The following is a 25400-nucleotide window of genomic DNA, read 5'->3' as shown; positions in this document are numbered from 1 at the left end:
TGAGAGCTGGTTGTTTAAGGTGTGTAGCACTTCCTCCTTTGCTCGCGCTCTCTTCTGCTCCACCATGTGAAGATTTGTCTGTTTCCCTTCACCTTCCACCATGATTGTAAGTTTCCTGAGACCTCCGCAGCCATGCTTTCTATACAGCCTATGGAACTATAAGTCAATTAAATCTCTCTTATTCCTAACTTACCCGGTTTCAGGTAGTTCTTTACAGCAACGTGAAAATGGACTAATACAGGAAGGAAATTCTGGGGAGCACAGTTGCAGCTGAATTGGAACGGTACAAAATTGTCACAGTCCTGATCTTTACTAAACATACCATGATAAAAAAGAGAGTGAGTAACCCTGACGCCACCATGGACCTATTTAAAAAGATACGAAGTGAGGTTTCAGGAATTTAAGACCTACAGAATGTAATAGGACAAAATAATTCAATAAACTCAATTTTCTGGTTCTGACCACTTAACAACTCCACCTGAAATTCTCAGACATTATGACTAGTACTAGCACGGCAGTTTTCCTTTTTTTTTTTTTTTTTTTTTTTTTTTTGGTGGGGCGAGGTGACTACTGTTTTTAATAAAATGCTAGGCTGGATGACTTTGACTCTGGTAGTTCCTATGTGACTTTGTAAATAAAATGGGCATGATTGCTCAATTTTATGTCTTAATTCTGCTATAGCCTTTTATATTTAGCCTCATAGTAATGTTCTCTAAGTAACCTTTGTTTGCTTTCTGTTTTAATACTTTAATATCTTGGAAGGGATATGAAATTGATGTAATTATTGGTTTTTCTCCTGTGTGAACTGTAAGTTAATTTCCATACATTGTTTTAATGTCACTTTCTTTTAACAAAAGAGTTGAGCTTCAAGTCAGTGACAAGTAAATATAGAACATAACATTTTAAAAAATAACAAAAAGAGTTCATCAGCTAATAAGACACCTTTTTTCTTTGTTAAAAGATAAAACTATATTTCGTCTATGAAAGAATTTTCTGTCAGAAATCTTACATGGCAAGATTGACAACAATAATATTTTTTCTAAGATGAAAAACATTTTCAAATGAGAGATGAACTCCTTAATAAAGACGCAATCAGTCTTGTCAGGGAGAGGATTTACACAGTAAATAAAGAGAAGTTCAAATGTGATATTAATGGCACACAAGAGAGCAGTTCTCATAGTCCAAGATCAGTCCTCAGACATTTACGTGAAGAATTAGTATTTCCTTTACATTTTGGAAGCAAAAAGTATAGAAAAGGTAGGAATAAATATCAGTTATTATAATAGAAACGTTATAAAGAGAAAAAAATTCATACTAACATCTTCTCCAGCTTGCCTATACTAAATTATTAACTAAAAAGAGAAATGACGAGTTTCAGATCATGCAGAGAAGCAAGAAAGTACAGAAAATAATGTATCACATTCAATTTCAGCCTCTAATTTCCTATTTCCCCTAAAAGGAAGTATCTCAGGATACTGAATTACAAGTTCAAGCTAACACATCAAGATGAAGCAGATGCTTTATACCAAGTAAGGTGCCAGACCCAAACTCAAATTTTTAAAGGAAAGAATCACAGAATTCTTAGACCTCTTACGTTTTCCACTCCCAATGAGAATGGAATAGAGGGTGCCTGATCTCTTTCTTCATGCTCATTAGGATGGGCTAGGACCTCCACCAAGTCTACTGATACTGCTTATTATGTTGTTCCTTCAGTGGTAAGGCATAATAACTGCATTCTGATTCATATCCAGGGAAATCAAGAGATGGAGAAATTGGTCCACCAACCACTTTGGTGGTAAAGGAGGAGAGTTTCCTTTGTGATTGGCCTGCACTCCTAAATTTGCCCAAGTAAAATCTACATGAGTGTTTCCCATGACTTGGAGGTGGATTGCGTATGAGGTGAGTTCACCTAGGATTCAGTCCAGTAGTGCTACTGAAAGAGATCAAGTGGGCCCTATTCACAAGGATGAAATCTAGGTGTATGCTGGATTGCTGGAGGTAGTAAGAGTGGAGAGATTCTAAAGGCACCACTCAAATAGAGACCTGTTCACTAGGGAACCAGAGGTGAGAGACTTCAATGATGGAACTTAAGTGCCCACAAAAGCACTATGAGAGAGTTAGCCCTAAATATCTGCCAGTTCCAGGAACTCAAATCTGGCCCACCAAAGACAAGTTAAAGTAAGCATTTCCATATTTCCTTTCTCTTCTTCCCTCCAATGCTCCAAATCTAGAGTGCCCTGAAGCTACGGTAAGCTGGCATCTAAAATCAGCACTAGCTGAAGAAACGACGTAACTTTAAATTGAGAATTTCAATTATTATACAGAAACCAACACTCTAATTTCTGAATCTAGACAGTGTTTTGGGCCTTAAAAGGTCCTTAGGACTGCTCATTATCTAAATGTGAGCAGAAAATCTTGGAACTCAAATTCAATGATAGGTAAAACCTTCCACCACTGAAAAGATTTAAGACATAATGAGAGACCAAAAAAAAAAAAAAAAAAAAAAGGTTTTATTAGGATTTATGCTTAGGGTTCTTCAATGTAAAAGTAATATAATAAAAATCACCTTCACATAAACCTTCTAGCAACTCCATCCTATCAGGCTCCCTAGAGAAAACAACTTGTTCTTTACTCTCTCTAAATAAGGACTTACCCTCTCCTTTGTTCATCAGAAACCTTATTGACATTTTGTTAGACCTCAGTGGTGATTGGGAGGTGATGCTTAGGTATAGGCATTTGTATAGGAATACATGCTTGGTGGCCTTCCCCCCCCCCAACATTTGTTACATACTGAGGTTTTGGTCTATTTTTTTTTCTTACCAAGAATTAGACTTAAAATTTATATAAAATCAAAAGTTACAGGGATTATACTATCTTTTGATATCTTCATTTTTTCTCCTTTGTTAGCATTTAGGGCATACCCCATCACTCCAATTGCCTCACAATAGACATTTCCCAGTCAAATAAGATATGGCCTAAGGAAATGGCACATAAGTATAATTTTAGTGAAATAACAGAAACAAAGTTCTAGTGGGTTGAGGAATAAATGGGAAATACAGAAATGGATATAAGAAATGAATACCAAAATTTCTGGAAGCTCCACAGTAACCAAATGAGGAATTCAGTGCTGTTGCAAGAACTAGATTGAATGAAAAAAATAAAGTTAAAGGCCAAATATAATTATTACAGACCTAATTTTTAAAAATTATGACTCTCTTAAGCACTTATGATGCTTAAAAAATATTTTTTAAATCTGTATTTTTATGTTCTATGTAACTCATTAAAATGAGTTCTCATTAAACTTCATTTTTACTTATACAACCATGTCTTCCAATAAGTATATGTTCTATACCTTCTCAGAGTATACTCTCTGTTCTGTGTTGTATGTAGAATATACAATGGGAATAATTGTGCTCAATTACTATTCTGTCCAAAGCTGTAGTTTTCTGTCCAACGCTGTAGTTTACCATGTCTAGAGTGATAGTCTATAATACATGCATAGGACAATGACTAACATATTCTTACAATATCTTCTTTGAAGGGGAATATTTTGATTAATTTATGATGTGGTAGTAATAAATACTTAAAATAACACATGAACACACTAATATAAGCACTGATTTCATTATTTTATTTTATTTATTTATTTAAAGACAGAGTCTCACTCTGTCACCCAGACTGGAGTGCATTGGCATCATCATGGCTTGCTGCAACCTCAACCTCTTGGGCTAGGTGATCTTCCCATCGCAGCCTCACAGGTAGCTTAGACTACAAGTGTGTGCCACCATGCCCAGCTAATTTATTGTGATTTTTGTAGGGTTTTGCCATGTTGCCCAGGCTGGTCTCAAACTCCTGGACTCGAGAGATCCACCTGCCTTGGCCTCCCAACGTGCTGGGATTACAGCTGTGAGCCATGATGCCTGGCTTTTGTTTCTTATTCATAATATCTAAGAATTCTAATTTGCTGTCAATGGTTATTGCTTTATGAAATCTCAGTAACAAGAAGCAAAGAAAATGAGTTTGGTAAATGAGAATTCTCAATACATTACCAACTTTTCTGCTCATAAGTCCTCTTGTTTGAACAAACGGGAAGCATTATCATGAAAGTCTCTTCTGATGATAATTCCACTGTCATTCTAACATCTATCAATGATTGAAATAAAGTATAAAAAATGAGAGTAACCGATGACTAATAAGATAGTAGAAGACCCTTAAAATATTTTTATTCCTGTAGTACAGGTGGTTGACAATGGGGGTCTTAAAAAAATGATTCTACTAATTCTCAAGATTTCTAGAAATGCTTCTTAAGAAGTAACCTTTACGTTATATCCTTCAAATTAAAAGCAAAGTGCCTTAAGAACGAAGCAAAATCGTGTTCCATAGGAGTAAGTTTCCTCCACTCACCTGTATGAATACAGGTATCAGAAAGATTAAAATTTGCTTCTTTCTGTCGTTGACACAACTACTCTGCTTATTCTTGCTTAGTTATTTCAGTACCCATGACAGTGTTCCAGCACATAGCTGAGTATGTGGGACAAATTAACAACACAGAAATTACTATATTAATGAATGAATAAATGAATGAAAAGTTGAAGTGTAAGTTCCTAGGAAGAAAGGCAATAAGATAAATCCACTTTTTTTTCCCTCACATAGGCCTTGTTTGAAGACAATAATTACATGGCCTGAGGCCCTCTCTTTGACAATACTTCATTGTTACTTAAAGAGGTCTTACCTAGTATGTAAACTTCATTTGTCTGATCCATTTAACCTCATAATTTGGGAGATACAATGGTTCTCAGAATTGTAATATTTTGATGGCATGAAACAGTATTTGATACATCTGAAGGATTATAAGGCTAATGAGTAAGAATAACTCTATGCTCCACTTCAGGTGGTTTGTATGATATAGGAGTTAGCAATCTAGTTCTTGTCTTTTGTTTGAATAAGTTAACAAATATTCCTACAGTATCTACTGAGTACAAGGCCTGAGCCAGATGGACCCTGTTAAGGACTCCTGAACAAGCAGAACCAAAAGCATGATAGAAGAAAGGTAGAAATCTAAGAGCAATTGAGATGGTGACACAAGATCAATTGAAATATTCTTGGCCGGTACGGTGGCTCAAGCCTGTAATCCCAGCACTTTGGCAGGCCGAGACTGGCGGATCATGAGGTCAGGAGATCGAGACCATCCTAGCTAACACGGTGAAACCCCATCTCTACTAAAAAATACAAAAAAAACTAGCCAGGCGAGGTGGCGGGCACCTGTAGTCCCAGCTACTCGGGAGGCTGAGGCAGGAGAATGGCATAAACCCGGGAGGCGGAGCTTGCCGTGAGCCGAGATCCGCCCACTGCACTCCAGCCTGGGAGACAGAGCGAGACTCCGTCTCAAAAAGAAATATTCTGCAAAGCCAAGAATGAAGTTAGACACTTTTCATTTTAGTCTGCTGACAAAATTAAGCAATATAACGTCACAAAATATTAGATTTGTTAATTATATATTTGTCTATTTTATGCTTAAGTGTATCTACACTAAATGTTAGATTAAATGCAACGTGGTGTTAGTATTAGACCATAAAGTCATAGCTGAAAAACCAGTGAAAGCAAATAGAGTCTATAGTTTAGTTAATAATATTCTAGCAATATTAACTTTTCTTCGTTTTGAAAAATGGTTATAAAAGACGCTAACATTCGGGCAAACTGGATAAAGGTTACATGGGATCCCTTTTGGCTATTTTGTAACTTTTCTGTAAATTAAAAATTTCTTCAAAATAAAATTATTTAAAACTCTAATTAGAACAACTCTATATTAAACTTTTTTTCGTAACCCTCATTACATTGTATTAAAATATTTTTAAAACCAAATTGTGAGTCATGTCAGTGGCTTATTTGGGACTTTATTCAAGACTCTTTAATACCACTGACTTTAATGGTTTGCCCATATATCAAACTGAGCAACCCTGAGAAGACATCCTTTCCTCGTCATGGCAGAAGTACTAGTATTTTCCCACAATGACTTCTGCCTTAGGTCTGAATAGTGTCCTAAACATTTTGCCTCATGTTCGTTTTAGCTGCACATTTTAAAGGGGACAGTTTCCAGTTACACAATGTTTCTTTTACTATCTGGTAATGAGATTTATCATAAATACTTCAGGCTCTGACCACATTTTGTCAGAGGTAAATATTATGCTTTCTTCTTTGTTTACAGTACACAATGATCCTCATCATTTTGAGATATTTCTATATCAATCTCTCTTTTTTTTAGTTGCTGTGATCATTTCTCCATGTATATGTTACATGAAAGAAAAGTATTTGAGATTGTGTTCACTAACAAGAAATAGGCATTGGAAAATAAGTACATTGGGCTCAACACTATTCTGACACAATAGGAAGACCTAGTAAGATAGTAATCTTAATGGCAGCAAATGTTATTGCCATTAAATTAAAAACATCTACACAGCAACAACCTAATGTTCTGATTAATGAGAGGTATGAACACTGATGGAAATCAGTATCTGTTGCTGGTGTTACTATTCAATGTTAATACACAGAGGGAAAATACAACTATTGCAGGTTAAATGATAACTACAGCTTTTCTGATTGGTGATTGTAAGCAGGAGGTCCAGTAGCAGCAAAGTAATCAAGACAGGGGTTTTCATATCATATCTTTCCAAATAATCACTGTCCTAAGTGAGGGGTGGAAGACGCTGTCACATTGAGGTATTATAGCAGGACGAACTGCAGGCAAAACTCCTCAGACACCAAGATGTAGAAGGAAGGGCTTTATTCAGCTGGGAGCATCAGCAAGCTACTGCCTTAAAATCCGAGCTCCCCAAGTGCACAATTTCTGTCCCTTTTAAGGGCTCACAACACTAAATATTTCATATGAAAGGGTTGTGATTGATTAAGCAATTTAGGGGACACTGACAGGGGTTTCATGCACTGGTAGAGAGAAACAGAACAGGGCAGGGAGTTTCACAGTGTTCTTCTATACAATGTCAGGAACATCAGTTTCTAAGTCATAAGTTGATTTTTAACTACTGGGTTTAGGCCAGGCAGACCCAGGCCTGGGGCTGGGCTGCCTGTCTTTGGTTTTACTTAATTGTTTTTTAAAACAGGTACTGAGTATAAAACAATACAAGAGGGTCTCTCTCTTTCCTCAGTATTAGTTTTCACGGTGCTATGAAGAACTGCGCAGACTGGGTAATGTATAAAGGAAAGAGGCTTAATTGACTCACAGTTCCATATGGCTGGGGAGGCCTTAGAAAACTTACAATCATGGGGGAAGGGAAAGCAGAAACAAGCACCTTTTTCCCATGGCAGCAGAAGAGAGAACAAAGGAGTGACTTCCAAACACTTATAAAACCATCAGCTCTTGTGTGAACTCCCTATCAGGAGAGCAGCATGAAAGAAACCGCCCCCCATGATCCAATCACTTCCCTACCTCCACGGTGGACGTTACAAATTAAGATGAGATTTGGGTGGGGACACAGAGCCATATCATATCAGGATGTGAAACGATTCTAGGAATTACTCGTTTTGGTTGTTAAGAATTATACAGCTAGCAGCCTTGTGCAGGGCCGTTTACTTCAGCTGCATACGTTTTTTCGCTGCATGAGGGGCTGGGGAGAGCTACTCTCTTCCGGTCCTGAAAAATAATCAAGACAGTGAGGGGTTTTCACATCGTCTTAGTTCTCACAAAGGCACGCTTCAAATGACGGATAAAAACCCGTCTTCCCGACTCCAAGAAGCTTCTTTCTCTTACTGCACAGGAGTCCTCTTACAGAACTCAGATCCTGACATTATTTTCAATAAAATTTTGTGCCGCTGCAAAGTCTCCTGGAAGCTTTGGCTGAAGACTACTCAGCTCATCACTGAACTAATGGCTTTCGGCTGAAGACTACTCAGCTCGTCACTGAACTAATGGCTTTTGGGGGTTCTTTTTCCCCAGTTGAGTTTCTGTGTCTTTTACGCGTTTGGTTTTATGGTCCGTTGGAGGTTTTTCCACGCTGAGGGTGAAGATTCTTAGTTTCTTCAATTAGCATAAAAGCTGCTCCAAGGCCGCTGGGTCTTCAGTTCCATTCTATTCAAAATGTTAATTCCTGAGGCACGCAACCTGCGCCCTACTGTCCTTTGTCCCACCGCTTCTCGAGATTATCTTCGTGTTTTAAGAGAGAGAACGCCTTCCCGCCACACCCGTGGGCTGCACCGCACAGCGCATGCGGCTGTTCGCTCTGGAGAGCACCACAAAACGCATGCGACAGTCCGCCGGCGTGGGCGGAGGAGAAACGCGTCGGCGCCCGGCGGTGACGTCAAAAGGCCGCGCTGTACTTCGGCTTGTGCGGCTTCGGCAAGAAGGTTTCCTGGCCTGTTGCAGCCATGGTCCATTGCAGTTGCGTGTTGTTCAGAAAGGTCCGTGCGGGTCCCCTCAACCTGGTCCCCTTAGCGCTGACGGCTGTAGTTCTCCCTTGCTCACCTGTCTCTCCACTACTTTCTTTGTGGCGGCCTCTTGCTTGCTTGGTTTTCCCATAAACCTCTCCGCCCCTCCTGTAGTCGCGCTTTGCCAGTACGCGGTGATAATGGTGTGTGTACCTGGCGTGGTTAGGACGGTTGTTTGGGGGCAGGGTTTGAAGTTCTTTAGAGACATCGTGTGCACGTGGCATGAGGAACTGGGATACCTGCCTGCTGTGGCCCAAATGTTGTGGTTTTTTCTTCCTTTAAGTAATGTCTACAGTGTGTTTTTATATATTTCTCCTTGAGTGTACTGTTTTTCTAATGGATTTTTATGAAGACACGAGAGCGTTTAATTGATGTGCCTTCTTGCAGAACATTTAGGTCGATTTTTGTGTAGTGTCGGTCTTAAGAATCGTTTCCGTAAAAATTTACAACAGCTTTGAATTAAAAAAAAACAAAAAACAAAACTTACCTACTAGTAATGTTTTGTGAAACGTTGCCTGCGTCATGTTTTGACCATTACTTTATTTCTAACGACCAGAGTAAAAATGCTCCTTTTAAAATAAGGCTCCTAAGCCCCTGAATCTGATTTATCTAGAGCAGGAAAAAAGTGTTATATATTTAATGTAACTGTAGAAACTCTCCTCGAGTATATCAGAATGGTCAATATTTCAACTTTTTGGGAAAAAAAAAAATCCCAGATGTTTTTGGTAATTGCTATCCTAAATGACTAGAGATGTGGATTATGAATTTAAGAAATTGCTCCGTAAGTTATTTTAACAGCCTAAGAAGTTAATACATAAGTCCTTTACCTACAAGAAATTCTTGAGTCAGTGAAGGAAGCAGGTAAACACTAAATGCAGCGTAAGATTTATAAAGGTGTAAGATAGAGATTTAATCAAATTGCTGGGAGAGCCAGCAAAGTCAGAGAATTGATTAGAGGAATTTAGAAAGACATTAGTAAATATGACATTTAGGTGGATTTATGATAGGAAAAAGAAATGACATTCTAAGTAGAGGAAAAGCGTGAGCAGAATGGCATGTAGAAATGGCAGTATTTCATGTAGTACAGAGCAAAGAGGAAGAGGGAAGGGTTGAGCAAAAGAAAAGGATACAGGAAGGAGCTAGGCATGGTAGGTGAGCCTGCTGTTCTAGCTATTTGGGAGGCTGAGGTGGGAGGATCCCATAAGGCCAGGAGTTCAAGACCAGTCTGGGCAACATAGCAAGACTCCATCTTTAAAATAGTTGGGTTGGTGGTGTGGTACCTGTAGTCCCAGCCATTCCGGAGGCTGAAGTGGGAGAATTGCTTGAGCCCAGGAGTTTGAGGCTGCAGTGAGCTATGACAGTGCCACAGCACTCCAGCCCAAGCAACAGAACCAGATCCTGTTTCAAAAAAAAAAAAAAAAAAAAAAAGATAACCAGAAGGGTATTTTAGTAGCTTTGGATATACAGTTGACCCTTCAAGAACATGGGGGTTAGAGGTGCCCCCCCCAGTTGAAAATCTTCATATAACTTTCAACTCCCCCCAAAAACAACTACTAATAATCTTTTGGCTGGAAGCCTTACTGATAACATAAGCAGTCAGTTGACACATATAGATTATATGTATAGTATATACTGTATTCTTACAACAAATTAAGCTAGAGAAAAGAAACTGTTACTAAGAAAGTCATAAGGAAGGGAAAATATATTTACTGTTCATTAAGTGGAAGTGAATTGTAAAGGTCTTCATCCTTATAGTCTTCATGTTCAGTAGACTGAGGAGGAAGAGGGGGAGTTGGTCTTGCTATATTGGGTGGCAGAGGCAGAAGACGTGGAGGTGGAGGAGGTGGAAGGGGAGGCAAGAGAGGCAGACACACTATGTATAACTTTATGGAAGTACATCGCAATTTCTGTCATGCTTTTGCTTTTCTCTTTCCCCCCCAAAAATGTTTCTATAGGGTACCAGTACCTCTTCCACCATTTGCTTTAGTTTCAGTGCCTGTTTCACAGAAGGATCCACGTCATGAAAGAAGTCAAAAGCAGTCCTGAATAATAGGAGCCCTCCTGCCAGATTGTCTAATGTTAGTTTTTCTGATAGTTTATTCTGTGTTTTCTTCCTTGTTATCTGGTACTGGATCTGAAGCACTCATCAAGCTGTCTTCTTTTAATTCCTCTGGTTTGTTATCTGTTAGCTCTTTAGTGTCTTCAAGATCCATGTCGTGAAGTCCTTTACCCACTCTCCTGCCGTTTTTGGCATATCCACAGTCTCTTTCATGATTTCCTTAATTGACTCTGTTGTAAATCCTGTGACGTTACAACACAACACCTAGACGAAGTTTTCCCCAGCACGAACTTACTGTTTTGGGCTTATGGCTTTCATGGCTTTTTCAATAACAATGACATTTTCAATGATGTAATACTTCCAGACTTTCCTGAAGTTTTCTCTGTCAATGTTCTTTTCCATAGCTGACAATCCTTTCCGTAGAATATCATGTTTAACGAGCCTTAAAGGTCCTTGCGACCCCCTGATCTAGAGGCTGATTTAGAGACATTGTGTTTGGGGGCAAGGACACCACTTCGGTGCCTTTGGTGTTGAACTCATGGGGTTCTGGGTAGCAGGGAGGGGAGGCACTGAGAACTTTGTAAGTCAGTCTCGTATTGGGAAGGTACTTCCTGACTTCAGGGAGAAAGCATCCATGGAACCAATCCAGAGAAAAGGTTTTTTGTTCTCTAGGCCTTCTTGTCCAACAAAGACTGGCAGCTGATGTTTATCTTTCCCTTTCGAGATTGAGGGGTTAGCAGCTTCATAGATAAGGACAGTCCTGATTATAAACACAACTGCATTTGCACAATACAGTAGGGTTAGCCTATCCCTTCCTGGGTTAAATCCTGGTGCTCACTGCTCTTCCTTACTAATGTCTTTTGTAGCATGTTTTCCAGAATAGGGTACTTTTGTCAGCATTAACAACCTGATTTGGGAGATACTCTTTCTCAGTGATTTTCTCAATGGCGTCTGGGAACTCATCTGCTGCCTGTTGGTTGACAGAACCTGCTTCTCCTGTTATCTTGATATTTCTAAAGCCAAAGCCAAACCGATTTCTTCTTTTTTTTTTTTAAATTATACTTCAAGTTCTAGGGTACGTGTACGCAACGTGCAGGTTTGTTATATAGGTATACATGTGCCATGTTGGTTTGCTGCTCCCATTAACTTGTCATTTACATTGGGTATTTCTCCTAATGCTATCTCTCCCACAGCCCCCCACCCCATGACAGGCCCTGGTGGGTGATGTTCCCCTCCCTGTGTCCAAGCGTTCTCATTGTTCAGTTCCCACCTATGAGTGAGAACATGTGGTGTTTGGTTTCTGTCCTTGTGTTAGTTTGCTCAGAATGATGGTTTCCAGCTGCATCCATGTCCCTGCAAAGGACATGAACTCATCCTTCTTTATGGCCACATAGTATTCCATGGTGTATATGTGCCACATTTTCTTAATCCAGTCTGTCGTTGATGGATTGGTTCCAAGTCTTTGCTATCATGAATAGTGTCACAATAAACATACATGTGCTTGTGTCTTTATAATGGCATGATTTATAATCCTTTGGGTATATACCCAGTAATGAGATTGCTGGGTCAAATGGTGTTTCTAGTTCTAGATCCTTGAGTAATTCCCACACTGTCTTCCACAGTCAAACGTCTTTCGAAAACTATCAAATCATCCTTTGCTGGCAATTATTTAGCTTTAGATCCTTCACATTCCTTTTGCTTTTAAATTGTCATATAGTAACTTTACTTTTTCTTGAATTGTATTAGTCTATGTTTTTAAAATAGCAATCCTGCATCTGCATAAAAGTTGCATATTCAATACAAGATAAAAAGTTAATTTACAAAAAGTGCAAGGTTTTCACACCTCTCGGCACAGCTGCAGCAGTGGGTTATGAAGTTTTTTCTTTTTTACATTGATTTTTATTCTGGATTCATTTATCTTGAAATAGCAGGCCGTCGCAGCTACAGATTTTAATCTGTGGTACGTATGAAGCAATTCGTCTTGTTATTGTAATGTCATGACTTGACTTCTTGGGAGCACTTCCAGCATCACTAGTGGCACTTTGTATGGGTTCCATGGTGTTGTTCGAGGTTTACAGTGTAACACTGAACAGGATGAAAAATGCAAGAGAACTGTGAGAGATCACTTTTTACTGACTTACAAAATTTACTGGCAAGATGAACTGCCCATGGAGAGATGAGTAGTATCACATGGCCTTTTTGGTGGCAATTTGGGACACTTGAGCTCACTGAGATAGCTACAGGAGGTAACTACGAAATTATTACAGTATTCCAGGATGTACTACAGTTAATTTTATGCAGTTATGATTTAATACTGCATTTTTACATTTGCTGACATTTCTCTTGACTGCAAATGCTGCCATGTAAGGTCTGCAAGTGTGTGTGTAAGTTGTGATAAATTTTAATTTTTTTTTTTTTTCAGACGGAGTCTCGCTCTGTCGCCCAGGCTGGAGCGCAGTGGCCGGATCTCAGCTCACTGCAAGCTCCACCTCCCAGGTTTACGCCATTCTCCTGCCTCAGCCTCCCGAGTAACTGGGACTACAGGCGCCCGCCACCTCGCCCGGCTAGTTTTTTGTATTTTTTAGTAGAGATGGGGTTTCACCGTGTTAACCAGGATGGTCTCGATCTCCTGACCTCGTGATCTGCCCGTCTCGGCCTCCCAAAGTGCTGGGATTACAGGCTTGAGCCACTGCGCCCGGCCAATTTTAACTTTTTATAATAGATGTGTGGCCAGGTGCAGTAGCTCATGCCTATAATTTCAACACTTTGGGAGGCCAAGGCAAGAGGATTGTTTGTGGCCAGGAGTTTGAGACCAGCCTGGGCAACACAGCAAGACCCCATCTCTCGTTTTTTTAAAAATTAAAATAGGTATGTGTATATTTTATGGAAGTAAATGACAAAATAGATTAGTATCTGTGTATATTTTTTGCACTCATGACACAACTTTTCTTAACTTTTTTCAGGATTTCCCATCTATGTGGTTTGCAAGTTTTTTCAAATTGTTGCAAAGCTCAAAATTTTCTAATGTATTTATTGAAAAAAATCTGTGTATAAGTGGACACACACAGTTCAAACCAGTGTTGTTCAAGGGTCAACTGTAGTACTAAGAATTTTTTTGCTTTATTTTGTAAGCATTTTTTTAAATGCATGGTTTTTGAGTAAAGGAGAAACGTGATTAGAGATCAGATCAATTTCAGAAAAATACTTCGGGCAACAAATTGGAGAATGCAATAAGGAAAAAATGATGAGACACTGAAAGGAGCTCATGTGGTGCAGGTACTAGGGCAGTGGTACTGGAGAGAAGAGAGTAGGGCTTTGGGACAAGAAACAGGTGTATTCTGAAAGACTTCCATTTGTGTAGTCTCAATAGATAAACCATAGTTCCATTATTTGAGAGAACATTGGAGGAACAGATTTTACCTGGCGAAGAGTTTGGTGTTGTTATGTTAACATTTATTTTTGAGGTGGCTATTATTTATTCAACTGATATGTAAGAACAAGTTACATATTAGGGGATTTCACATATAAATTAGATACACATTCTGCTCACATTGCTTTATCCTATTAAAAGATTTCATCCTGATGGAAATGTCTGGCAGATTGGACATAGAAAATATCTCACCTAGGTGATGGTTATTGGTACAAGCAGAAATTACCCAGGGGAGAAAGTGTAGAATGAAAACAGGGCCAAGTCAGAAACCCTCAGGATGAGTGGGACAATAGTTGATAACTGAAAAAACTAAAAGGGACTTAGAAATAATCAAATGGGAAAGGGGGTCAGATCAGAGATGTGGAGGTGAGCTAAGAAGATGTTACAGAATTGGCATATAAAAAGCTATTAACAAGGCCGGGCGCGGTGGCTCAAGCCTGTAATCCCAGCACTTTGGGAGGCCGAGACGGGCGGATCACGAGGTCAGGAGATCGAGACCATCCTGGCTAACACGGTGAAACACCGTCTCTACTAAAAATACAAAAAACCTAGCCGGGCGAGGTGGCGGGCGCCTGTAGTCCCAGCTGCTCGGGAGGCTGAGGCAGGAGAATTGCGCGAACCCGGGAGGCGGAGCTTGCAGTGAGCGGAGATCTGGCCACTGCACTCCAGCCTGGGCGACAGAGCGAGACTCCGTCTCAAAAAAAAATAAATAAAATAAAAAGCTATTAACGATTTTTTAAAAAGAAGTTTTGGTGGAAGAAAGAACTAGAAAGCGGTTCCAAGTTGATACGCTTGGTATACAAATGTTTTTTCTCTTTTTTTTTAAGTATGGAAATTTCATCGATAACCTAAGACTCTTCACCAAGGGAGGATCCGGTGGAATGGGTTATCCTCGTTTAGGTGGAGAAGGTGGAAAAGGTGGTGACGTCTGGGTTGTAGCCCGGAACAGAATGACTTTAAAACAACTTAAAGACAAGTATCCTCAGAAACGGTTTGTGGCTGGAGTAGGAGCAAACAGCAAGTAAGTAATTACTGAGTGACTTAAAATTTAGAAAATCAAACCCTTCTGGAAATTTTTTTTTAAGTTATAAAATAAAAACTTAATTGTTCATTTGAAGTAAATTGTTTCCTGTATTTATAACTGAGCAAAAGCCTAAAATGTCTCAACTCATAAAAGACTGATACTAAAGAATATTTCAGAGTTTTAAAACTTTTTGTCCGTTTCTTTTCCCAATGTCTATCTGTATTCTTTTTGCACTTTCCCTGTTGAAACCGAAAATTATCTGAATTCCCACTGTTTTTTTCTAAAATTATCTTTGACAGCCTTTAAGAAAACTTTCTCAGTCTTAACCATGCTACTCCACCCCACTACCATTAGAAGGCAAGATAGCCACTGTTAACCTTTTCTTGACTTTTCTAAGACTTTCTGTGTGTTTACACAAATGCAATTATGTGCATAAAATTTTAGAATACAAAAATGAGAGTACAATATTTTACAATCTGCTATTTTTACTTTTTTTCCCATGTCAAAATTATTCAGAATACCTGCGTAATAACTAACAATTTATTTTGTCGTTTGTCTATTTAGGTTATTGTTGATTTTTTTTTTTTCCAATTATACCTATAGTACAGCATCCTGTGTAGATACTATTTTACATGTTTGTTCAATTATTATTTTGATAAATTCCCAGAAGTAGAATTGCTAAAACGTTTGTACTAATTTTTTCTTTTATGAGCAGTTTAAGAGTAGCTAGATTTGCCTTCTTTAATGTAAGTACTTTCCTTCGAGGTTAGTTTTTTAGAAGCTTTGCTATTTGGTGGATTTTTTGTTTTTTTATAGATTCATTTTTTCTTTTTTTTTTTTTTTTGAGACAGAGTCTCATTCTGTTGCCTAGGCTGAGTGTAGTAGGCACTATCACAGCTCACTGCAGCCTCTACCTTTCAGGCTCAAGTGATCCTCCCACCTCTGCCTCCCAAGTAGCTGAGACTACAGGTGTGTGCTACCATGCCCAACTAATTTTTAAATTTTCTTTTTTTTTTTTTTTAATAGAAATGGGGTTGTGCTTGGTGTTCAGGCTGGTTTTGACCTCCTGGACTCGAGATCCTCCTGCCTCAGCCTCCCAAAGTGCTGAGATTATTAGGCGTGAGCCACCATGCCTGGCTTTTTCTACCTTATTTGTATTGTAGCAATAATCTCTTCATTTCATGGTTGCAATATTTTAGTTTCAGGTTAAAATGACCTTTGGTGGTTAGCTTAGTGACTTAAATCATTACCCAGTGCCATTTTAGTGGGATATAATGTCTAAAATGCAAAGAAATAATTAGGGATAATTTTAGTTTTTTTAAACTTTGTGTTTGACCATTTAACATCTGCATTAACCAGAGAATTGATTGCTACTGTTCTTTGTAACCATTTTGTGTGTGTGTGTGTGTACATACACAAGCACACATATATATATGTATACTTTTTTTTGGTAGAGTTAGTGCACTGAAAGGCTCCAAAGGAGAAGACTGTGAAATCCCTGTGCCTGTGGGTATTTCAGTAACTGATGAAAACGGTAAAATTATAGGTGAGTGTATTATAACTTCGAAGGTTGTAAAAATGTGCACATTTTCTAAAATTAAACAATGGAATAGCTTCTCTTGAGTTTCAGAAGTTTTTTAACTAACAATTTTAGTTACTACTCTATAAGAGAGCATTTTTAAAACTTACAAAAGTTAAAATGACTGCTAGATTTAAGATTGTTTTAAAGATGTTAGAGTTCTTGCTTGGTCTTAAAATATATAACTAGGCTCTTTTCAATTGCTTACTGAAGTGTTTTTCTGGGGTCAAACTTTCAATAGATTTGTAAAATTGGAATTTCCTGGACTGTTTTTCTGAAAGAACAACATTCCCTTAATGATTCTACTTATTATAGATTTGTAATTGAGAATTTCCTAGCATGTATTTTTGAAAGTAAAATATAACATTAGTGATTCCACTTACTAATCTATAGATTTGTAATTTTGAATTTCCTTGCCTGTATTTCTGAAAGAAATAGATTGCATTAGTGATTTCACTTATTGATCTTTAATGTAAATATTTCTCTCTCTCTTTTTAAGGAGAACTCAATAAGGAGAATGACAGAATTTTGGTAGCTGAAGGAGGTCTTGGTGGTAAATTACTTACAAATTTCTTACCATTGAAAGGCCAGAGACGAATAATTCACCTTGATCTAAAAGTTATAGCTGATGTAGGCCTAGTAGGGTAAGTATCATTCATTTTTTATTATTATACTTTCAGAGAGATAGTTCTTAAATAGGAAATAAACATAAATGATAATTTGGGGCCATAATTATTTCAAATTTATGGAATTTGGTTGTTGTGTATGTACTAGAAAAATATGCTGCTAAATACTGTTTTCAAATTACCAACATAGAGTTTCATAGTTATTGCTTATTTGTAAAATTAAGACCAGAGCAATTGAATAGATCGGTGGGAATGTTAGAGAATGCATAAAGAAAAATCAATCAAATGCAATAGTATAAGAAGGTTAAATAATGTTACCGGATATTAAAGAATAATAAATCCAAACAAACCATATTATTATTAAAAGTATATAGAAGGAAATAAAAAGGGAAAATGATTGACATAACTCTTTTGGGTCTTTTTTTTTTTTTTTTTTTTTTTTTGATACAGAGTCTCACTCTGTCACCCAGGCTAGAGTGCAGTGGCGTGATATCGGCTCACTGCAAGCTTGGCCTCCTGGGTTCACGCCATTCTCCTGCCTCAGCCTTCGGAGTAGCTGGGACTATAGGCACCCGCCACCATGCCCAGCTATTTTATTTTATTTTTTTGTATTTTTAGTAGAGACGCGGTTTCACCATGTTGGCCAGGATGGTCTCGATCTCCTGACCTTGTGATCCGCCTGCCTCGGCCTCCCAAAGTGCTGGGATTACAGGCGTGAGCCACCGCGCCCGGCCTCTTTTGGGTCTTAATAGAGACATTAAAGTATCATTAGTCAAATGGCTAAAGACCAATACAGACAATCTCAATCCTCAGACTTATGCACTGTTGCTGCCAAATTGAATCCTGCTATGACTGTATATCCTTCTTGCCTCTGCTTAGGATCTATCTAGTCCCAGTACTATAGACCTCAGAAGAGTGTCCTCTTCCACCAGCCTCCATTCTTTCATTAAATAATGCTGTTTAGCTGTGGAGTTGCAGTGTGGCTACTACACTGGACGGGGATAGATAGCAGGATACAGAATACATAAAGGGGCCGGGTGCGGTGGCTCACTCCTGTAATCCCAGCACTTTGGGATGCCAAGGTGGGCAGATCACGAGGTCAGGAGATCAAGACCATCCTGGCTAACCCAGTGAAATCCCGTCTCTAGCTGGGCGTGGTGGCGGGCGCCTGTAGTCCCAGCTACTCAGGAGGCTGAGGCAGGAGAGTGGCGTGACCCCGGGAGGCAAAACTTGCAGTGAGCCGAGATCGTGCCACTGCACTCCAGCCTGGACGACAGAGCGAGACTCCGTCTCAGAAAAAACAAAAAAACAAAAAAACAAAAAACAAAGGAAGAGAAAAACTTAAATTTGCATTTGCTCTCTCTTCCCCATCCCCCCTCCCTCCTGCCCTCTCCCTCCGGCCCTATCACAGTATTACACAGTTACTCAGATGGAAAGTTTAAGAGCAAGATAAGGAAAACTGCCTTGTTACTGTCCTACTTCAAATTCCTAGTTCTATTTTTTGCTTCCCCGTAGCTTCTTTCTAAGTTCTTTTCATCTTCCTCTTCAGGCATCTTACTGCTTCTTTACCAGACTCTTACGTCTGAATCCCTCGCCTTTTGCCCTGCCTGACCAGCCACTAGAGCTTACCACCATTGGTTTAGGGTTCACAGAGGCCCCGTTCCTGCTAAAATTATAACAAGAAGATGTGATCCTGGCTTTCCATTCACATTTATTTTTTTTCAGTAAAGCACAGTTATGAGAGTTATTAGATATAAATTCTGTAATCCTCTATATTTTCAGGAACGTTATGGGCTTAATAGGGTTTTGTGGGCAAGCCTGGCAGTCCAGTGAATCACAGTTGCATTTGGCATGAAAATGGGTTTCAAGTTCTGAAGAGAAAACTTTACAGTCTAAGAAGAGCCTAGCACGGCTTAGTCATAAAAGTGGAGTGGCATGGAGGACTCAGCTTAGACTATTTAGGTTAGGATCTCAAATCCTCTGGAGGCTGGCCAGCTGGTCTTGGGTAAATTATACAGCCTCTCTAAGCCTTTGTTTTCTCTTCTTTTTTTCCTTTTCCTTTCTCTCGTTCTTCCTTCACTGTAGTTTTTTTTTTTTCTTTTTTCCACCACGTCATTTGTTTTCTCATCTTTAATAGTGTATCGAGATAGGTCTTTCCTTAAAACGTTGGTGGGTAAGATAATACATTTACAGCAGAAGACATGGTTTGCATTTTTGTACGTTCAATGAATTGTAGCTGCTGTCTTCATCATAATTATATTGCCAACTTACTGGAATACTGCATATAGTGATATACAAAGCTTTTCAGAAGTAGGTTTGAAATTTGTCAGTAATTAAAGTATCAGGATTCTTAAGCATATGAAAAGAGAATGGGGGGAAAAGATTTTTAAATGGAATGTTTAACATGTTTTCTAGTGTTTTTAAATTAGGCAACTATTCTTGAAGAGTTACTACTATGAATACTGGCATAAGTAGATATCCTTTTAGCTGGTTTTGGAAATGGACTGAATGAATCATAGAAGAAAGTTATTGTACAGCTAACAGATTTGTGCTGCTGTTGTCAAATCTGATCTTTGCATAGGCTGGATTTTAGCCTCTAAAATTTTCACTGGGTATTTTTCAAGAAAAATTTCAAATATCTGTTCTTCAATCATTAGCATCATCTTTCTATTCATACTTTGATCTTCTTGGAAATAGTTGCTTGCATTATGTGTTCAATCATTATGAAAATATGAGGATGTTGGAAACCAGCAAGTCCAGCTAGTAATAATTATGGATAAAAATGGCTGCAATTTGCTTTTCAAAAGCTCTAAGAACCTGGATAAAACAGGGTATTAAAAAAACATATGTTCCAAGAGAAACAAGTCATTAAGAAACCTCACATAATTTTATTTTAAATTCATTACAGAAAGATTTTTTTTAAATGAGGGAAATTGTTGAAATACCTCCAGCTTATAAGTTTTTATAGAATTCTCAATTAATATTTGCAGAATATTCCACCATTATTCCAAATGAAAGTTTGGCAGAGTTTTTGAAATACCTTCTTCAAATTTGAATTAAGAACTCTGTGAAGGCGTGAATCATTTTGTCTCATTGCTTAGTATGTTGCCTGATACAAAGTCAGTGCTCAATAAATATTTGTTGGATAAATTTAATGAAAATATATGAATGAGATTTAGGAATGAATGTTTTAATTAACCCCCATTCCTAGTACTGTCTTTCATACATGGTGGGCCTTTCTTGAGGGAAATTTAGCAGTATAATCAAAAGCCTTTAAAATGAGCTTGTATTTTATCCAGTATTTCTTCATGTAGACATTTATTCCAAGAAAGAAGTCAAAGATGTGTGCAAAGAGAAGTCCTAGCCAGAAAAATCAGGCAAGAGAAAAAAAGGGCATTCAAATAGGAAAGAAGGAAGTCAAACTATCTGTTTGCCAACCATATGATCTTATACCTTGAAAACCCTAGAGACTCCTTCAAAAGACTCCTAGATTTGATAAATGAATTCAGTAAACTCTCAGGTTACCAAATCAGTATACACAAATCAATAGCACTGCTATACACCACCAACAACCAAGCTGAGAATTAAATCAAGAACTCAATCCCTTTTACAACAGCTACAAAAAATAAAATACCTAAGAATATACCTAACCAAGGTCGTGAAAGATCTCTACAAGGAGAACTGCAGACATTGCTGAAAGAAATCGTAGATGACGCAGACAAATGGAAATACATCCCATGTTCATGGATTGGAAGAATCAGTACTGTGAAAATGACCATACTGCCCAGAGAATCTACAGATTCAATGCAATTTCTGTTAAAATACCAGTATTATTTTTCACAGTATTAGAAAAAACCCTAAAATTCATATGGAATCAAAAAAGCCCGAATAGCCAAAGCGATCCTCAGCAAAATGAACAAATCTAGAGGAATCATATTACCTGACTTCAAATTATATTACAACGTTATAGTAACCAAAACAGCATGGTATTAGTATAGAATTAGGTACATAGACCAATGGAAGAGAATAGAGAACCCAGAAATAAAGCCAAATACTTAAGACCAACTGATCGTTAACAAAGCACACAAAAACAAACTGGGGAAAGGATACCCTATTCAAAAAATGATGCTGGGAAAATTGGATATCCAAATGTAGAATAATGAAACTAGATTCATATCTCTCATTATATACAAAAATTAACTCAAGATAGATTAGGTTTTAGTCTAAGACCTGAAACTAAAAATTCTAGAAACGTAGGAAAAACCCTTCTCACATTGGCCTAGACAAAGAATTTGAGACTAAGTTCTCAAACCAAATGCAACATAAATAAATAAATGGGACCTAATTAAAGTAAAAATCCTCTGCATAGCAAAAGAAAGAATCAACAGAATAAACAGCCTACAGAATGGGAGGAAGTATTTGCAAACTATGCATCTAACAGAGGACTAATATACAGAGTCTACAAGGAACTTAAATCAGCAAGGAAAAAACAATTCCATTAAAAAGTGGACGAATGACATGGGCATTTCTCAAAAGAAGATAGGCATACAAATGGCCAAGAAGCATATAAGAAAATGTTCAGCATCACTAATACTCAGGGAAATACATACAAAACTACAGTGATTTACCAGCTTAGCCAGAATGGTCATTATGGAAAAGTCAAAAAACAATAGGTGTTGACATAGATGTGGTGAAAAGAGAATTCTTATACCTTTTTTTAAAAAAAATTTTTTTTTTTATTACACTTTAAGTTCTAGGGTATGCACAACATGCAGGTTTGTTGCATAGGTATACATGTGCCATGTTGGTTTGCTGCACCCATCAACTTGTCATTTACATTATGTATTTCTCCTAATGCTATCCCTCCCCCAGACCCCCACACCCTCACAGGCCCCGTTGTGTGGTGTTCCCCACCCTCTGTCTATATGTTCATTGTTCAGCTCCCACTTATGAGTGAGAACATGCAATATTTGATTTTCTATCCTTGTGGTAGTTTACTGAGAATGATGGTTTCCAGCTGCATCCATGTCCCTGCAAAGGACATGAACTCATCCTTTTTTATGGCTGCATAGCATTCCATGGTATATATGTGCCACATTTTCTTAATTCAGTCTGTCATTGATGGACATTTGGGTTGGTTCCAAGTCTTTGCTATCGTGAATAGTGCCACAATAAACATACGTGGGCATATGTCTTTATAATGGCATGATTTGTAATCCTTTGGGTGTATACCCAGTAATGGGATTGCTGGGTCAAATGATGTTTCTAGTTCTAGATCCTTGAGAAATTGCCACACTGTCTTCCACAATGGTTGAACTAATTTATACTCCCACCAACAGTGTAAAAGCGGTCCCATTCTCCACATCCTCTCCAGCATCTGTTGTTTCCTGACTTTTTAATGATTGCCATTCTAACTGGCATGAAATGGTATCTCATTGTGGTTTTGATTTGCATTTTTCTGATGACCAGTGATGATGGGCATTTTTTCGTATGTCTGTTGGCTGCATGAATGTCTTCTTTTGAGAAGTATCTGTTCATATCCTTTGCCCACTTTTTGATGGGGTTGTTTTTTTCTTGTAAATTTGTTTAAGTTCTTTGTAGATTCTGGATATTAGCCCTTTGTCAGATGGGTAGATTGCAAAAATTTTCTCCCATTCTGTAGGTTGCCTCTTCACTCTGATGATAGTTTCTTACGCTGTGCAGAAGCTCTTTAGTTTAATTAGATTTCATTTGTTAATTTTGGCTTTTGTTGCCCTTGCTTTTGGTGTTTTAGTCATGAAGTCATTGCCCATGCCTATGTCCTGAATGGTATTGCCTAGGTTTTCTTCTAGGGTTTTTATGGTTTTAGGTCTTACATTTAAGTCTTTAATCCATCTTGAGTTAGTTTTTGTATGACATGTAAGGAAGGGATCCAGTTTCAGCTTTTTACATATTGCTAGCCAGTTTTCCCAGCACCATTTATTAAATAGGGAACCCTTTCCCCATTTCTTGTTTTTGTCAGGTTTGTCAAAGATCAGATGGTTGTAGATGTGTGGGGGTATTTCTGAGGCCTCTGTTCTGTTCCATTGGTCTATATATCTGTTTTGGTATCAGTACCATGCTGTTTTTGTTACTGTAGCCTTGTAGTATAGTTTGAAGTCAGGTAGCATCATGCCTCTAGCTTTGTTCTTTTTGCTTAGGATTGTCTTGGCAATGCAGGTTCTTTTTTGGTTCCATATGAACTTTAAAGTAGTTTTTTCCAATTCTGTGAAGAAAGCCAGTGGTAGCTTGATGGGGATGGCATTGAATCTATAAATTACCTTGGGCAGTATGGCCATTTTCACGATATTGATTCTTCCTATTCATGAGCATGGAATGTTCTTCCATTTGTTTGTGTCCTCTTTTATTTCATTGAGCAGTGGTTTGTAGTTCTCCTGGAAGAGGTCCTTCACATTCCTTGTAAGTTGGATTCCTAGGTATTTTATTATCTTTGTAGTAATTGCAAATGGGCGTTCACTCATGATTTGGCTCTCTGTGTGTCTGTTATTGGTGTATAGGAATGTTTGTGATTTTTGCACATTGATTTTGTATCCTGAGACTTTGCTGAAATTGCTTATCAGCTTAAGGAGATTTTGGGCTGAGATGATGGGGTTTTCTAAATATACAGTCATGTCATCTGCAAACAGGACAATTTGACTTCCTGTTTTCCTAATTGAATACCCTTTATTTCTTTCTCTTGCCTGACTGCCCTGGCCAGAACTTCCAACACTATGTTGAATAGGAGTGGTGAGAGAGGGCATCCTTGTCTAATGCTGGTTTTCAAAGGGAATGCTTCCAGTTTTTGCCTGTTTGGTATGAGATTGGCTGTGGGTTAGTCATAAATAACTCTTATTATTTTGAGATACATTCTGTTGATACCTAGTTTCTTGAGAGTTTTTAGCATGAAGGGGTGTTGAATTTTGTCAAAGGCCTTTTCTGCATCTATTGAGATAATCATGTGGTTTTTGTCTTTGCTTCTGTTTATGTGATGGATTAGGTTTATTGATTTGTGTGTGTTGAACCAGCCTTGCATCCCAGGGATGAAGCCAGTTTAATTGTAGTGGATACGCTTTTTGAAGTGCTGCTGGATTTGGTTTTGCCAGTATTTTATTGAGGATTTTTGCATCGATGTTCGTCGGGATTATTGGCCTAAAATTCTTTCTCTCTTTTTTTTTTCTTTTTGTATCTCTTCCAGGCTTTGGTATCAGGATGATGCTAGCCTCATAGAATGAGTTAGGGAGGATTCCCTCTTTTTCTATTGATTGGAATCATTTCAGAAGGAATGGTACCAGCTCCTCTTTGTACCTCTGATAGATTCGACTGTGAATCCGCCTGGTCCTGGATTTTTTTGGTTGGTAGGCTATTAGTTATTGCCTCAATTTCAGAGCCTATTACTGGTCTATTCAGAGATTCAACTTCTTCCTGGTTTAATCTTGGGAGGGTGTATGTGTCCAGGAATTTATCCATTTCTTGTAGATTTTCTAGTTTATTTGTGTAGAATTATTTATAGTATTCTCTGATGGTAGTATGTATTTTTCTGGAATCAGTAGTGATATCCCCTTTATCTTTTTTTATTGCATCTATTTGATTCTTTTCTCATTTCTTCTTTATTAGTCTTGCTAGTGGTCTATCTGTGTTGCTGATTAAAAAAAAAAAAAAAAAACAGCTCCTTGATTCAATTTTTTTTTTTAGAGGTATTTTGTGTCTCTGTCTCTATCAGTTCTGCTCTGATCTTAGTTATTTCTTGCGTTCTGCTAGCTTTTGAATTTGTTTGTTCTTGCTTCTCTAGTTCTTTTAATTGTGATGTTAGGTTGTCAATTTTAGGTCCTTCCTGCTTTCTCTTGTGGGCATTTAGTGCTATAATTTCCCTCTACACACTCTTTTAAATGTGTCCCAGAGATTCTGATACATTATATCTGTGTTCTCATTGGTTTCAAAGAACATCCGTGTTTCTGCTTTCGTTTCATTATTTACGCAGGAGTCATTCAGGAGCAGGTTGTTCAGTTTCCATGTAGTTGTATGGTTTTGAGTGAGTTTCTTAATCCTGAGTTCTAATTTGATTGCACTGGTCTGAGAGACAGTTTCTTGTGTTTTCTGTTGCTTTGCGTTTGCTGAGGAGTGTTTTACTTCTCATTATGTGGTCAATTTTAGAATAAGTGCAGTGTGCTGAGAAGAATGTATATTTTTTTTTTCTTTTTTTTTTTTTTTTTTTTAAAAAAAAAAAAAAA

General features: G+C 38.0%; 1 protein-coding gene across 2 annotated transcripts in view; it reads left to right on the top strand.

Annotated features, from left to right (window-relative positions):
- Positions 1–7906: 7906 nt before the first annotated feature.
- GTPBP10 (GTP binding protein 10) overlaps positions 7907–25400 on the top strand; it is a 35814-nt gene continuing 18320 nt past the window's right edge. Inside the window, exons 1-4 of one of the 2 annotated variants that reach the window (XM_025379418.1) lie at positions 7907–8409; positions 14753–14946; positions 16404–16495; positions 17028–17172. In XM_025379418.1, the coding sequence (XP_025235203.1) occupies positions 8377–8409; positions 14753–14946; positions 16404–16495; positions 17028–17172 (464 nt within the window). In that variant the 5' untranslated portion in view covers positions 7907–8376. The remainder of the gene's footprint in view (positions 8410–14752; positions 14947–16403; positions 16496–17027; positions 17173–25400) is intronic. The other variant, XM_025379419.1, reaches the window with a different exon arrangement.

The sequence above is a fragment of the Theropithecus gelada genome, chromosome 3, assembly GCF_003255815.1.
Source record: "Theropithecus gelada isolate Dixy chromosome 3, Tgel_1.0, whole genome shotgun sequence".
In the NCBI taxonomy this organism is placed as follows: Eukaryota; Metazoa; Chordata; class Mammalia; order Primates; family Cercopithecidae; genus Theropithecus; species Theropithecus gelada.
Note: the sequence above shows the minus strand (reverse complement) of the source record. Positions and strands in the feature narration are given on the sequence as shown.